Source organism: Zingiber officinale, chromosome 3A, assembly GCF_018446385.1.
Source record: "Zingiber officinale cultivar Zhangliang chromosome 3A, Zo_v1.1, whole genome shotgun sequence".
Classification (NCBI taxonomy): domain Eukaryota; kingdom Viridiplantae; phylum Streptophyta; class Magnoliopsida; order Zingiberales; family Zingiberaceae; genus Zingiber; species Zingiber officinale.
In genome coordinates this window covers 98,514,805-98,531,433 of record NC_055990.1, presented here as the reverse complement: position 1 = coordinate 98,531,433, position 16,629 = coordinate 98,514,805, and the positions used below count along the sequence as shown (strand labels likewise).

At 37.7% G+C, this 16,629-nt stretch overlaps 1 protein-coding gene across 3 annotated transcripts; it reads left to right on the top strand.

Moving 5' to 3' along the window:
* Nucleotides 1-3,501: 3,501 nt before the first annotated feature.
* On the top strand, nt 3,502-7,092 carry LOC122052152 (exonuclease DPD1, chloroplastic/mitochondrial-like). Of its 3 annotated transcripts, XM_042613545.1 has the most exons (5): nt 3,502-3,674; nt 5,166-5,596; nt 5,666-5,831; nt 6,148-6,353; nt 6,658-7,090. In XM_042613545.1, the coding sequence occupies exons 2-5, from the start codon at nt 5,200-5,202 to the stop codon at nt 6,834-6,836; spliced, it is 948 nt and encodes a 315-aa protein (XP_042469479.1). In that variant the 5' UTR covers nt 3,502-3,674; nt 5,166-5,199; the 3' UTR covers nt 6,837-7,090. The 3 variants fall into 3 exon arrangements, with proteins under 3 accessions (XP_042469479.1, XP_042469477.1, XP_042469478.1); XM_042613543.1 differs by having other exon boundaries at nt 3,504-3,674; nt 5,166-5,831; nt 6,658-7,088; XM_042613544.1 differs by lacking the exon at nt 3,502-3,674 and adding an exon at nt 3,713-4,028 and having other exon boundaries at nt 5,166-5,831; nt 6,658-7,092.
* The last annotated feature ends 9,537 nt before the right edge of the window (nt 7,093-16,629 follow it).

The window sequence follows — 16,629 nt, the reverse complement described above, 5'->3', positions numbered from 1 at the left end:
GGTTATCATTGAGTAGGCAAACATTTGTCGACTACATTATGGAGTTCCCTAGCATAGTGCCTGCACTCATGAGTAAAGTGACAATCAGAGTAGTGAAAAGTATAGTATCGCTCCAACTCCTCCCCACTCGAACTATTGGGCCTAAGATTAGAAGTCAGGACTGCCTCCACAGTTTGTACTGTTCTCCTACCAGTCCGAAATGGAGTATAATGGTGATTGTGAACAACTCCTTATGTGGCAAAGGTGGTGGATGAGCTTTGAGCTCAGGTCGAGCCACTACAGGCATCAACGCACAGACTTCCTTCTTTCTTGTTGACTGAGTCTCCTTAACATTGATGTATTTTGTTGCTCAACCCAAGAGATGATTTAAATTCATTGGAGACTTCTTCACCAAAGATCGGAAGAAGTCTCCTTCCTATAGACCTTATAAGAAGGCACTCATGAGCACCTCAGAGGTGGCTAAGGGCACAACCAAAGCAACCTCATTCAACTGTTGTGTGTATTCCCTAGGGTCTCCTTGGTTGTTTGCTTTAATGAAAATAGGTTGAGGGATGTTTAGTAATACCGCTTAATATTGACGAAGTGGTACAGGAATATGATCTTCAAGTCAGTGAAGGTTTGGATAGAATAGGATGGTAATCAGTTAAACCACTGCTATGCAAGACCAGAAAGAGTCGTGAGAAAGACTCTGCATTTAACACCATCTATATTCTGATGCAATAGAGCAACATTCTCAAACTGACCTAGGTGATCCTTGGGTTGGTTGACCCTGTGTATTCTTCGAGCTGGGGCGTCTGGAAGTTACGTGACAAATCGTCTTCCAGGACATTTTTTGCAAAAGGTGTGTTACTCGAATCTTTCTCTATAGTGAGCAATGATCTCTTTTCTTTATTCATATTTCACAGAGGTGTTTCTCCCACTTCAGATTCAAGTGCATATTCCTCAGGTGGCACCACCAACTGAGTCTATGGAGTCGCAAATGTGGCAGGGGAGGACCCATCGGCTACCGACACACGTTGAGGAATGGGAGGCACCTTCGTTGAAACAATAGGTACTTCTTCAAGCGCTAGGTTCAACAACGGGAGTCTTTGGAGAACCTATTGCACCAGCTAATCGAATAGCCTTTAAAAGTCTTCTTAGGGTATAATGACATTTTTCCCATGATCCATGTCACTTGCAGAGCTAGAACCCTCAATAGTTCTCCTTGGTTCCACCATCTCAACATCTCAGTTTAGCAAAGAGAAATTGTCATGGAGAAGATTGCAAAGTACACGATGGTGAGGGAGTTGCAACAATGATCCTATAGGCACTCAACAAAGGGGTTAGAATGGGCTTCAAGGTTGGACTCGGCATGACCACTTCGATAATCAAGTTATCACAAGGGTTAGGAGAGGATGAAAACTATGAAGTAGTAGAAGTGTTTGGATGGTTGTGTGCGCATACCTACTCCCACGGGAGTGGGCAACCTTTTATAGAGTTATAGCTATACCCTCACATTCTTCACATGTTCCGAGATGAACGCTTACGTTACCTATGTCTTCCGGGATAATTAGCTACTTTACCTACGTCCTCTAGGGGATAACGACTACATTGTTAGTGTCTGCCAGGGACAACGACACAATTAGCCACGTAGGATGAGAATCCTGACTAAGGAAATCAGGAAACTAAGGAAATTGGGAGGATCGAGGGACAATTCGTCTTCCGGGACATTTTTTTGCAAAAGACATGTTACTTGAATCTTTCTCTTTAGTGAGCAACAATATATTTTCTTATTTAGATTTTACAAAGTTGTTTTTCCCTCTTCATATTCGAGTGTGTGTTCCTCAGGTGGGACCACCGACTGAGTCTGTGGAGTGGCAAATGCGACAAGGGGAGGATCCATCGGACACACCGGCACACATCGAGGAATGGGAGGTACCTCCGTTGAAACGACAGGTACTTTTTCAAGTGTCAAGTTCAACAATAGGAGTCTTTGGAGAACCCATTGCACTAGCTGATCGACTAGCCTTTAAAAGTCTTCACAGGGTGTGACAGATTTCCCACGAGTCATGTCACTTGTGGAGCTAGGACCCTCAACAGTTCTCCCTAGTTCTATCATCTCAATATCTCAGTTCAGGCAAGTTGGCACTGACAAGGTCAATTTGTTCTAGTTTGAGACCACGATCTGGTGAGTCAATGAAGCGCAATTGTCATAGAGAAGATTGATTGCAAATGACATAATGTTGAGGGAGTTACAACAACGATCCTATAGGCACTCGGCAAAGGGGTTAGAATGGACACCAATGTTGGACTTGGCATAACCACTCCGACGTTCAAGTTAGCACAAGGACTAGGAGAGGATGAAAACGATGAAGCAATAAAAGAGTTTGGATGGTTGTGTGTGCATACATGTGCCCGCAGGAGCGGGCAACCTTTTATAGAGTCGTAGCTATACCCTCACATTCTCCACGTGTTCCAAGATGAACGCTTACGTTACCTATGCCTTCCAAGATAACCGGCTATGTGACCCACGTCCTCCGGGGGATAGTGGCTACGTTGTCCCTGTCTGTCAGGACCAACGGTGCAACTAGCCACGTAAGTTGAGAGTCTCGACTGAGGAAATCGGGAGACTGAGCTGAGGGATGGACGAAGAACCAAGCTATTGGAGGTGGGCCCTTGAGTTGTTAGATTTTGGAGATTAAGTTGAGGGAGGATCAAAGGACCAAGTTGTTGGAGTTGGGCCCCTGAGCTAAGGAAGATTGGGGTACCGAACTGTTGGAGTTGGTGACTAATTTGACCTCCATTTTTGTTTGGCTATTGATCAAGTCGTTTGACCAGACCATGTCACATACTGATTTCCATACCTGTATCAGTAAGAAATATTGATATTTGAGTTTGAGAAAATATACCTGATATATAAGAGTTTGAGAAAATATACCTGATATATAAGAGTTTGAGAAAATATACGTGATAAGAGTTTGATTAAAAAATATAAATGATTTTGGTTTGTTCCATGCCTACAAATATCGCCTATGCTAACTTAGTCCAATTTTCATCCGCGAGTTGCTTGCTTCAATAGTTTCTTCGATGTCGATTGAAATAGACCATATCCATATTCCTACCTTATTGGCAATTCTAAGCTTCTCTATTGTCGTCTAAAGACCACCTCGATATCCCTACCTTTTTGGCAACTCTAAGCATCTTTATTGTCGTCTAACATTGAATTACTATCTATCTTTAACTTCTAGTAATATGAACTCCTTGATAAAATAATATTGCTAAATTTAAAATTTTATTAAAAAATCTAAAACAAAACTCAATTTAATGTAAGTAAAAATAATTTTTTAAATCAAATCACACAATTTTTTTATTTATTATCAAATAAAAATAAATCGTATTCCAAAATAAATTAATTAATCTAATTTATCGCTACTTAAATTAGCAACCATCTCCTTCGGATCCGATCCGAACCCGAAGAAATAGGCGCGATCCGTTAACACTCCGCCATTGTCGGGGGTTGGTTTCCTCGGCTCCGAGCCTACAAAAGCGCGCGGAGGCCACCATTCCTCTCTCCACACTGGTGCCTTGTTGGTTCCTTCCTTCCTTTGCCCGCAATCCCAGCGATCTGTAGCCACCACCATTCGCCATCTTCGATCCCTTCCTTGCGCTCCGACTAGCCCATAGCAGTTCCTGCGGTACCTCCTTCTTCCTTATTCGCTTGCCCAATGTGTTCTATTTTGAAGCAAAATTCTTCCTTTTCAATGTTTTTTGCGATTTTGGGCGGTTGATCCTGTTATGCGGAGTGGGCTTCTTTGTGGCCTCATTATCGCTCTGGAATTTCGTCGAGCATCTGGTGGCTTTTCTTCGATCTCGGTGTTTTGTTTGCTTTCGTGTTTGTTGGTGATGCTGTTTCTTCGATCCCTCGTTAACAATTTTTCTCCTTTCATGGATCCGTGTGTTTTTGCGCGAGTGACCATGTTCCGAGAGTAGAACACCAGACCCGTTTTCGACTACATCGCCCTCTCAGGATTTTCGTCGAGCATCTTGCGGTATCCTTGTGATCTCAGTGCTCACTTATTTGCTTTTCGTTGATAGTCGTCGACAATTTCTCTCCTTATTCGTGCTTTTGGATGATTGGATGCGTTAGGCAAGTAGACTTTTAAATTATGGGCAATTTGTGGTCTTTTCTTCTAACTGAGTGTTCGTTGATAGTTCTCTATTTCACAGTTGTAACGAGCTTATTTGCAAACTCAGGATTTTACAGGGATTTGAGTTCAGTGTATTCAACAATTCTAGTTTTATTTTGTCTCTCATAATGATTTTTACAAATCTTATACATAGAACAATGCTTAACTACAGTTTTGTGGATGTTATAGTAATCAAGTTATTACGAGAAAAAATTTTGATTTTTATTTGCCAAGGCGACCTTTGACTGAATGATACATCAATGAATCTCGATGATCTTTGACTCGAGTCCGTAGTGATCCAGTTATTTCGAGAGAAAAAACTGGATTTTTATTTCCCAAGGTGACCTTTAACTAAATGATACATCAATGAATTGAATTCAAGCACAGGGTAATTCCATTAGTCCAATTATCACACAGTTTCTCTAAGTTAGAAGCAACCTGTCTGCGTTGCGTACTAATTCAGTGATGAATACCCTAGTTCACGTTATAGAAGCTCGATGATATTTTACTAGACGAGAAAAAAAACTGGATTTTTATTTGCCAAGGCAACCTTTGTCTGAATGATACATCAATGAATTGAATTCAAGAACAGTAGAATACCATTGGTTCAATTACCACATAGTTTCTTTAGGTTTGGAGCAAGTTTTCTGTGTTTGGTACTAATTAAGTGGCAAATACCCTAGTTCATGTTATAGAATCTCGATGATAGTGATCCAGTTATTACGAGAAAAAAACTGGATTTTTATTTCCCAAGGTGACCTTTGACTGAACAGTGTGATTTCATTTATCGCACAATTTCTCTAAGTTTGGAGCAAGCTTTCTGTGTTTGGTATAATTAAGTGACAAATACCCTAGTTCATGTTATAGAATCTCGATCATGTTTTACGCAGGCTCAAATATGCAATGCAGAAAATGTGCTATCCTGTAGCTTTTTACTGATTAACTTTTATTTTCATGACTCCATGTGTTGGTAATTTGTGTGCGATATTTTTTTGCTAGGAGGTACTTCATTCTAGATCTGCATTCTTTGAAAATGTCACTTTTCTGCCCTGGTAATTTTCATCATTTGCGGAGCAACCTGGGCTGCACTTCGACTATTAATTATCTCGCCCTCCGATATATCAGTCCTAAGCAATTTCCTGCTAGGATTTACAATCTACGCAACTCCGCACAAGTAAACGAGGCAAGATCAGAACCACATAGTTCTAGTGCAACATGTAACAACCCTCTGCTGCATCTTCGAGACGGACTGGTGGATGTCGGAGCTCGGTCAAATGAAACTACCAGGTTGAAGTCGAGAAAGTTATCCACAATTGGAGCTACTCCACGGAAAACTCAAATACCAAGAGTCGGGATATCAACTAAAAAAGACAAAAAGCAGCCAGAGCTTTGTGGAGCTAAAGTTGTTAATTGTTATGATTCCGAACCAGGTAATTCTGTCGTCGGGAAAGCCACAGACAGACCTGCAACTATTCTTGTTTTTGACATTGAAACAACAGGATTGAGCCGAGAAAATGAAAGGATCATTGAGTTTGCAGTTCGTGATCTTAATGGCGGCAAGAACAGTTCTTTTGAAACTCTTATTAATCCTGAGAAGAAAGATGTGACAAATACATATATTCATGGAATTCGAGATGATATGGTCAACAACCCCAATGTCCCAACGTAAGCATATCTAAATCTTGAATGTTCTTGTTAAACTATATGGCATGAATGATTGACTTACATTATTAAAGCATCTGTCTAATAAGTCAGATTTAGAGTTTCGATCGGTGTCACTTTTGAAGTTCTATTTTGGTAGTGTTTATGATGTAAATCTAGCTCATTTGAATTTGTATTACTCCATATTCTTGTTTGCAAGCTCCTATTGAGGTGTGTTCATCAAATCTATGTTATTGTATCATATTTCTTGGAGATGAACTCATCCATATTCTTGTCCTTTTGATCTGTTCTAATTTTTAACTTTGTTTCCTTATCTCAGGTTCAGAGAGCTACTTCCTATCCTTCTGCGGTATGTTCGGAGTCGCCAAATGCCTGGAAAACCCGTTTTATGGGTTGCTCACAGTGGCCGCAGATTTGATGTGCCATTCCTCGTCAAAGAATTCCAACGTTGTTCGATGACTATTCCTGAAGACTGGATGTTTCTCGATAGTCTTGCTCTTGCACGTCAATTGGTCTTGGCGAATGGTATGTTCATTATTTCTTCGGTATGTCAACGAAATATGTGACAAACTCTGGATGAATAAATCAATTCTCGTAGTATTTAAGCCTTCAACTTCATCCAAATTGACTTCTTGCATTACCGGCGATCATACTTTATCTGTATCATTATAGCCATCTGACTTTAACTTCCATTGATTCTGATTTTAATATTACTTCAGTTTTTTCGCACGTTTATCGTATTTCAGCTGTATTAAGATAGCCATAAAAGTACCCGAAGAACTTGAGACTTCGATAACACGCCTTCTTTATCTGTTTTTATCTTTTACAGGATGCAAGCTTCCTTCTGCATCACTGTCGGCACTCCGTGAGCATTACGGAATTCCTCTAACCGGACCTGCTCACCGAGCGATGCAGGATGTCACGGTGCTCTGCTACGTGTTCCAGAGAATTACGTTCGACCTGAAACTGACAGTTCCTCAACTCTTGGACAAAGCTTTCCGGCCCTAAGTCAATCGACATGATCCTCCATGAAACAAAAAACATGGAGCTTCTTAGCTTTAACATCAAATATAACTTGTTTACTATTGTTGTTGTTATTATTAATTATTATTATTTTCTTTTTTTAATTTATTTGTGAAGTCAATTGCATAAATATAAGGTAAGACTACCTACTATCTAATCCTTTCCGGAGACTATTGATAGGAATTTCATGCACCTCTTTTAAGTTTTTTCTGTAAAATTGTTGTAATTTGTAACCATTCTTGGTGGAAAGTTACTCGATAGAAAATTTAAGGTGTGTTTGGTTTGATCATTTTCTATTTTTATTTTTTGTGAAAATAGAAAACATGTTTGATTGATAATTTTTACCTATGTTTTCCAGAAAATTAGAAAACGTCTAAATGTCGTTTTCAGAAAAAATAAAAAGGCGGTCGAAAAATTAGAAAATGCGGCCGGAAAAAAAATGAAAACACGGTGTTCAACAATTTTTTCATTTTCTTTGACTTTATCGTTGTTTTTTCTCTCCTCTCCCTTCCTCCCGACTCTCGTGCCGCCCGACACTCCCATGCCCTAAAACACCACTTCCGCCGTTCTTCTCCCTATGCCCTAACGTCGCACTTGCACCGCTCCTCTCCCCGTTCCCTAATGTCGCACTTCCGTTGCTCCTCTCCCCGTGCCCTAACGTCGCGCTTCTATCGCACCACCGCTCCTGCTTCACCCCCTGTTGCTCACACACCGCCACCCCTTTGCTAGTTCCGCATCCCGTCTGTCGAGCTCGCCTCCTCCATATTTTCCCGTGATCCCTTCCGTTCGTCGCCTCCTCGACACATTGCGCGCACAATCCCCTTCCATCTATCGCCTCCTCCACAAATTGGGCGTGCAGTCACTTCCGTCTATTGGGCTTGCCTCTTCCCTTCCGTCGCAATCTTGCTGCGTCTAAATTCCAGCCACGGGCATTTATCTACGCCCACCTCTACTTATTCCAAATCGGGTAAGCATCCAAAGTCATATTTTCAATTTGTTCTATGGCAGATTTTCAACCTTTGACTTAACCTCATATGCTATTAATTTTTAACATCATGCATCTTGTTCCTTTAGCTCAAAACAATTTACTTCCCTGATGCAAACTATCATGTTTTGAGTTTCCACATGAAGATGAGTGGATCAAAGTTGAATGATAATTTTTTTTGCTTTCTTAGTTGAATTCTTTATAGCTCGTAAGGAATTCTATAAAATATCGCCATGACTTGTAGAGTTAATCTTGTATTGAAATTTGAATCATACTATTTGCATGCATTGTTTAGAAAGAGACCTAACATTCTTTTCCATTTTCCATTGATTCTACTGATGTTACTGTTCTTCATTCTATTTGTGCCCTTATATATGAAGACAATTGTTTTATAGAAGACATTATGGGAGGGCATAATTTCGGTATCGATGTGGAGAAATATGAGTGGTTAAAGGCTAATGTTGCCATGTTTATCGAGAACATTTATGATAAAGTGAAGCAAAATAAGTTACAAACATCTACCTTTAGTAATGTGATTTGGGAGGAAATCAACAAAGAATTATATCAAGCTACGAAGATGAATTATGGTGTCAATAGGCTCAAAGGTAAATGGCATCATCTACGCACCAGACAACGACTTTTTGCTACATTGCTTACTCACACTGGTGTGACAATGGATCCAAACACCAGTAAAGTGAATGCTCCAGAGGAAGTGTGGGCAGAATTTTATATGGTAAATATTTTTATCCATTCAATTATATATTTTTATTGTATGCTAGTGTATAATAAAATGCTTTCCTAATCAATGGTATAGAAAAATAAAAGGGAGTACAAGTCAATATGAAAGGAAGGTTGTGATCATTTTCACATTCTTAGTGAAGTTTTCGATGGGACAACAGCAACAGGTGATATGCATAGGGCTTCTACTCAATTACCTCTCACATCTGATGAAGAGAGAGAGCTTGAAGAAGCATTCATTAATAGAGGTGTTAACTCATATGTTGAAGTCGTTGATGACGAGAATGAGGATGTCAGAGGGGAACCTAATAATCGGCAGTGTCGTGTTGCAGAGTCATCCAATAGTCATCGACGTAAAAATCCTAAACTTTCAAGAATTGAAAAATATGAGACATGTATGGACAAGTGGAGTAATACCATGGAGCAGCTGAGTGGAGAATCTATTTCTAGGCAAAAATACCTGGAGTTGAGGACTGCTAAGTTAGAACGTGAACAAGATATATCCTTCTCTTCTGGAACTAGCGTGTTCAATGATCCATACTCTATAGAGATGTGCATGCAGATTTTAAATGGGATGGAATCATTATCTACCCAATCATACACAAAAGCTACCAAAGCTTTCTTTAAACCTGGTCTACGTGAAATTTTCATGAAAATTCCATCAAATAAGAGAGCTGAATGGTTGGATTTCCTCAATCTTGAGCACGAGTAAGATTATATGTTGCCTAGTTGATGGGGAGTGCTTTTATTACCTAGTTGAAGACTACTTAATGTTAATGAAGTTTGTTTGATTTTGTGGCTTGAATATTGTAGACTTGTTTGATATTTTGGAATTTAATGTTGAAACCTATGTTAAGCTTTTCAATATGAATTGTTTATTGGGTGTTTATGTGATGATTCTATCGGTAATTTGATACATGTGTGTTGATTTTAATATTGATTTGTTGCAGATCATGTCAAGCTCTGATGATGAATATGATGAATTAGGCCCATATATTAATTTGCTAATAGTTTTGGGTATTGCAAATGATTTTTTTCATGACATGATGACCGAATATCGTAGATACATTGATCGAATGCCATGTCAAACTTCATCTCTTACTGGGAGGATGTGTATACAAGAAATACTTGATGGGCACCCCCAAGTTTGCTTTGACAATTTTCGTATGTCAAAACATGTGTTTGTGAATTTTTACAGTACACTAAAAGAGATGAATCTATTGCAAGATGGAAAGAAAGTTACAGTTGAAGAAGGTGTCGCTATATTCTTATATGTGCAGATCGATTTCAACATTCATTCTACACCAGTAGCAAGTGGCTCATACGAGTTCTACGAGCTGTTTGTACCATGGGCACATATATTATTCGACCATATGAACACAATGGCGTCCATCCTCACATATTGAACAATCCAAAATGGTTTCCATATCTTAAGGTACATATGCTACACTAATGTGTCTACTTACATTAACAATTTATCCTTACTAGCACATTGTACATTTTTAGAATTGTCTTGGAGCTATCAATAGGACTCACGTGTCGGCATGGGCACCATCATCAATTCAGACATCTTTTTGTAGTAGAAAGGTTATTGTTACACAAAATGTGATGCTTGCATGCGACTTCAATATGCTTTCCACATTTGTGTATACTGGTTGGGAGGGGACAACAAATGATTCCAGGGTGTTCATAGACGCATTGACAAAACATAAAAATAATTTTCCTAAACCTTGCGATGGTAAATAACATATAAAACTCTCCATATATATATTCATTTATGTTGATGTTTTACATCATTAATTTGGAAACAATGTATGCAGATCAATTTTATCTTGTTGATTCTGGTTACCCAAACATGTCAGGGTTTCTCGCTCCGTATCGAGGTCAACGCTATCACTTGCGAGATTATCGGGGGCAAGGCAAACCAAGGGGGAAGGAAGATTCAATTATAGGACCAGTATGTGTCGTAATATTATAGAGCGGTGCATTGGGGTGCTCAAAGCAAGGTTCCGAATTTTAAAAGATATGCTAAACTATCCAATTACTAGGCAAAGATTAATTCCAATTGCATGTTGTGCAGTGCATAATTTCATACGCTGACATCATGTAATGGATAATTTATTTATGGAATACTCTTCTGATGATATACTCATGTATGGAGTCGAAGGTGATTTTAATGATCAAGAGTTGATTCCAATTGATTCAAGCCAAACAGCTCAGATGAGAAACGCACGTGAAGAAATTGCAAGCAATATGTGGAATAATTATATGGCGCACCCCCCAAGTTTGCATGACAACTTCTATCCAGCCTTAGTTTTCCCTTGAAACATCAGTCTCTTACTACAGGTAGCGTGTGATTAAATATGGACAACTTTTTAATTTGCTTACTTGTCTCTAACATGTGTTTCTTATTAATTTCACATAGTGCAGAAAAAGTTACAGGCAAGTAGTTATAGAAATATATGCGAATATGTCGTCAGCCAAGGCAAGATGATAATTCTATACATGTAGAGTTTTTAGATTTGATATTCGGATTGTTTCAGATACGCGCATAGATATTATTTCTAAACATCTTTGTTGTCGACAAATAAGTCCTAACTTGATAATGATGAGATTCACTACAATTTCTGAATTTGACGGCTTAGTTCTCAATTGGGCTTCTTTAAATCTTGTGTCCTCAGTTATTTGATTTGTTCCAAGTGAATAAGTTGGTTTTCATCAGACCCTGCTTGAAAGAGCACTATAGCAGCTTTGCCTGTCGGCATACGAAATCTGCTTTGCTTGAAAAGATATCACATAATATACCTTGGATCTATTCATGTTTGAACTTAGTATCTTGTGCTAGCCTAAATAGATTTCCTTCTAGTCTAGGGCTCAATCCCTGTCGCCAAGAACAAGAAATCTCTTCTCGAAGTGGCATCAATGAACATTGCAGAATTCCATTACTGCAGCACAACAGTATCCAATTTGTTAAAGGACGAAAACGCCTGCCTAAAAGAATGTGAAAACTTTGACTGAGAGCAAGATGCTCTTCCAGGAGTGATGATTAAAGTTATTCGGATAGTATCTTTTTGTTAGAGTGTACATTAAAAGTCTAATCTTTTGTAAATATTTTATTGTGAAATAAAGAATCATATTGGTTAAATGTCTACATTTATATGCTAAGTATAGTTGTTCAATTAATTTATATTGTAGATAACATGGTGTGTGATGTTACACATAGAAGATCATGTTATCAATTCCTTATAAATTATAAACAGTAGCTCACGACTAAGATGGAAAGGAACAAATCATTGGAATAGTCGTAGTGTAATTTGGTATTAGTTTATCTTAATTATAAAATTATACTAGTACACTCTGAGTATATTGAGCATGATCATTTTAAGGTAAGTCCTTTTATACTGACTTAATAAAAGAACTAGACCTTTGTTATTATGAAAGTGTGTGCTCTTAATCCCAATATTACAAGCACGTGTACTTAGTATTTATTTATTTGACTTATCAAAGGATGAGATTTAACTCGATAAATCAAGAGACCCGATAAGTTGGGAAATGATATTACTTATAATGTGTGTTGTTGATTATAGAAGGAAACTGTGTCCTAATAATCTAGGTTGATGATGTCCCCAAGCAGCTGGACTTAGTCCGACATGACAATAAGGTTGAGTGGTACTACTCTTAGAGTTAGATACTAATTAAGTGAGTTATCAGCAACTCATTTAATTAGTGGGCATTCTGTATCTTAAACACAGGGAGACTAACATACTCATAATAAGAAGGAGCCCAAAATGTAATTTGGGATTGGTGCGGTAGTTCAATAATAATTCTTTAGTGGTATGAATTATTATTAATAAAATTAAGTTGAATGTTCGGGGCAAACACGGGAAGCTTAATTTCATCGGGAGACCAAAATCAATTCCTCCTCTCGGTCCCTATCGTAGCCTCTTATTTATAAAGTGTTATACCCACCTATACTCACCTTCTTATCCAACCATTAGGTGGCCGGCCAAGCAAGCTTGGAGTCCAAGCTTGGCCCGGCCAAGCCATAGGTTGAGCCAAGTATAGGTGGTCGGCCCTAGCTTGGAGCCCGGTGTGGCCGGCCATGTAAAATTAAAAAGGATTTAATTTTTTAAAAATCTTTTCTTATGTGGATACCATGGTTTTAAAAGAGAGTTTAAAATTTAAATCCTTCCTTTTATAGTTTTCTACAAAAGATTAAGTGAAAGGTTTGATATCTTTCCTTATTTGTAGTTAAAAGGAAGATTTTAATTTTTAATAAAACTTTCCTTTTTTGTAACCATCTTCTTGATGATATAAAAGAGAGTTTTAAAATTAAATCTTTCCTATTATAGTTTTTACAAAAGATTAAGAAAAGATTTGATATCTTTCTTATTTGTAGATTGAGTGGAAGATTTTAATTTTAAAGATAACTTTCCTTTTTGAAAATCATCCATATGTTTTAATAGAGAGATTTTAATTTATAAAATTTCTTTTTATATCCAACCAAGGAAATATTATTAGAGAAATTTTTATTTTAAAAAATTTCTGGAAATAAATAAGGAAGTTTTAATTTTGTGTTTAAAACTTGTCTTATTTGGAGCATGTGATGTGGCCAGCCATAGCATGGGTTAAAAGGAATTTTTAATTAAATTTTCCTTATTAACAAATGTCAAGGAGAATAAGGGAATTTTAATTATAATTAAATTTCCTTATATGTCAAGACCAAGGAATATAAAAGAAGGGTTAGAGGTGTCTCACCTTACAACATATCTTCTATAGTTTCTCCTCTCTTCCTTGGTGTGTGGTCGACCCTATTCTTCTCCTCTTCTCTTCTTCTTTAGTGGCCGGTGCATCCCCTTCTTGGAGTTCTTGTGGTGGCTGGTTCTTGCTAGGAGAAGAATGAGAGAAATGAGGCTTTGCTTTTGCATCCCTTGGAGCTTGGTTGGTGGCCGAGAATTGCTATCTCTTGGAGAAAGGTGATTGGCCGAAACTTGGAGGAAGGAAGAAGGAGGCTTGGTGGATTCTCATCTCGGTAGATCGTTGCTCACACAACGTCCGAGATAAGAAGAGGAATATGATAGAAGATCAAGAGGTTATTGCTTACAAAGAAAGGTATAACTAGTAATTATTTTTCACATCATACTAGTTTTCTTTGTATAGTTTTTGAAATACCAAACATAAGAGATATATGATTCTAGTTTTTAAATTTGTGATTCGAGTTTGTTTTTTTTTTCGAATTTGTGATTCGATTGTTCCTTTCTAGGGTTATATAAGGAAATTAAATATTACATTTCATTGAAAGTCTTTATCTAGGAAGTGGTGGATGCTCCTATATCCAAGAAGGCCTAGTGTCTCGCCATGTTTAACCTGGAAGCCGATTTCTGAAATTAATATTTAATTGAATTTGTAACTTGATTGGATTTGGATCAATAATATTAAGTATCGTTTGCGATCCAAGTCTAAACCACTAAGAACAAATAAGTTAAATTTGGAATCAATAATGTTAAATTTCGTTTGTGATTCCTAATTTAATTTCTAAAGAATACAATAAATTGTTAGTAAAAATTCAAGACTTGTACAAAATTTTTATACAATAAAACCGATATGATATTTCGTATAGCAACCAACACTTTTTTCGCTCTTATACGTCCTAATCTGGTCGAACCGCGACACTTTCTCAATAGCACCTAATTAAATCAGTTGAAACATAACGACAAAAATTATGATACGAAGTAAAGTCAATCCAAGCATTAACAAACCCAAAAAGCAACCGTAGATTTTAGAGGTATTTGTATGTATTCTGCTTATTGCTGTGCACACTGCACTCTCTGGGCACCACCTCCAGGGGCGTTCGTCATCTTCCTCGTAGGATATGATACTTTTTTATTGCAATGAAGCCTCGACGTAGAGGATATGATACTTCTTTATTGCAATGAAGCCCCAGAAGAATGAATGGAGCTTGAATAGAAGCTCCATGGATGCATGGATGCAGTGCTTTGTTTAAATTCTTCTTGATGTTCTAATCTAATGTTGTACTCTTGCACCTGAATATCTTGTTTTCTCAATCAATCATGTTGTGATTCGCTTAGCTCTGGTATTATTGTAATATGGAAGCTTAATCTTATATTAGATTAGAAATAAGAATAATTTTACTATATTAATTTTTCATCTTTGTTTTTTTCTAAATAAAAATAATTTTACTTATCATTTTTCATATTAACTTACCAAATATAGTTTTCAATTTGTTTTTATAAAATAGAAATACAGTCTATCATACCAAACGTATTTCAATTTTCTAAAAACTACATTAAAAAATATAAAAACAAAAATTAAAAAAAATATATAGAAAAATTTTACAAACTAAAGGCGTCCTTTATTTTTTCCTTGATTTTGTTATGGAAAATCGCAAATCTCTTGTATCTGAACGTGAATTCCTTCAATAAACTGATTTCTTTGGGCATGTTTTAGATTTCACTGCTTCGGTTGTCTTTGATTTTTTTTTTTTTTTTTTTTTGGGACAAAAGTTGAAAAGTGCCCAATTTTCTTTAGCAAATGAGTGTTTCATTTTGATTTTTTTTAATCAAAATGACATCTCTAAAATTGATGTATAATTACTTCACTGTCCTTTAATATACTGCTTTTATTATTATTGCTATCCCTGGGCTATGATATTACGATAGGATATTCAGATTATCACTCAAGTATCCACAGTTTGATATCCAGTTATGACGTATTTGTAAGAATTTTTTCTCCAAATAGAGGGTACAACCAAAGGATAATAGACTTTTGGGTTAGTCGTCATGCACGTCTCGATTTATCCTGATTGCCTGTAGGAAACTTTCATGGGACCGAGCCGGTCACCTTATAGAACTACAAAACCGTAATCATGTAGATTTGTCTTGCTTACTGAACATTTATATTATAATAGCTACGATTTCATAACTGCTATAACTCCGCCTATGACGACCGGTCATGGTCGGTCTTAAGCCCGGATAAAGGAGGAGAGTTGCGTTATGTTGCCAACCAATATTAAAACTATGGCAAATATTCAATGAATTGATCTATTAAACTATTGTGCTAATGTTAGATTATTCCAAGGAAGAAACACATTGCAGGGTTCGACTGTAACGTCTCGACAAGGACCGCTACATCTCTAGAACTCATGTGTAATACTAAATATGCAAGAGTTCGCATTGCAGGGTCTGACTATAACGCATCAACTGTAGATCCCCTGGCGACTAGCTAGAGGGAGGTGAATAATCCTATATAAAAATAATAGAAACAAAAACCCTTCTCGAACTTTACAGTTTTATTAAACTAACACTTGCATAAAAAGAAACTGATTAATTAAAGAAAGAAAAGAGGTACAAAAGAAGTTACTTGGTTTGTAATCAGATGATTGTTAATCCAAGGCAGTTGAAGCTCACTATCAAAATCTCCTTCAGGCGGAGAAGCATCTTACAGTGGTGACGACTCATAAACAAGTAGTAGAACAAAAGAGAAGCATTTACAAATATTGTACTAAGCTATTGGATTGTATTTATATCCTTAGTCGGGGTGCCTGGAAGAGTTCTAGGTGCTTGGAGGGGGATAAAATTTTATTCTTGTCACAACGGAACGCATCACATCGCGTTCTGATAAACTTCTGGTCCGAACGCCTAGAAAGGTTCTGGGCGCCTAGGTCAAAAGTCAACACCCTGTTGACTTTTTAGTCTGGGTCTTCCACTCCGGTTCCACTCGCTTGGGTCTGGATCTTCTGCTCCAGCTCCGCTTGCTTAGGTGATTTCAGCCATCCGAAATAAGGTTCACCCGAACTTATTTTCCGGCCTTCGAGCAGTCTTCCACTCCGGCTTCTCATCTCTCGGAAACGCTGCGTGCCTCCTTCTTGTCCGCTAGCGTACTCTTCCGCAGCGCCTCGCCCCTCGGACGCACCGAACCCGTCAACTCTTTCCCGTGTCGTCCTTCTCGCTAGCTGCATTTTTCGCTCGGCTTCCCATGCTCCTAAGTTCCTGCACGCTTAGACATCAAAATAATAATAGAACCTGATCCTGTCCG

Bases quoted from the DNA above. Each gene is read 5' to 3' on its own strand.
- LOC122052152 (XM_042613544.1), top strand. From the start codon at position 5,200: ATGTCACTTTTCTGCCCTGGTAATTTTCATCATTTGCGGAGCAACCTG. The intron at 5,832-6,147 runs GTAAGCATATCT...TCCTTATCTCAG, and splicing joins AACAACCCCAATGTCCCAAC to GTTCAGAGAGCTACTTCCTA. The intron at 6,354-6,657 runs GTATGTTCATTA...TATCTTTTACAG, and splicing joins TCAATTGGTCTTGGCGAATG to GATGCAAGCTTCCTTCTGCA.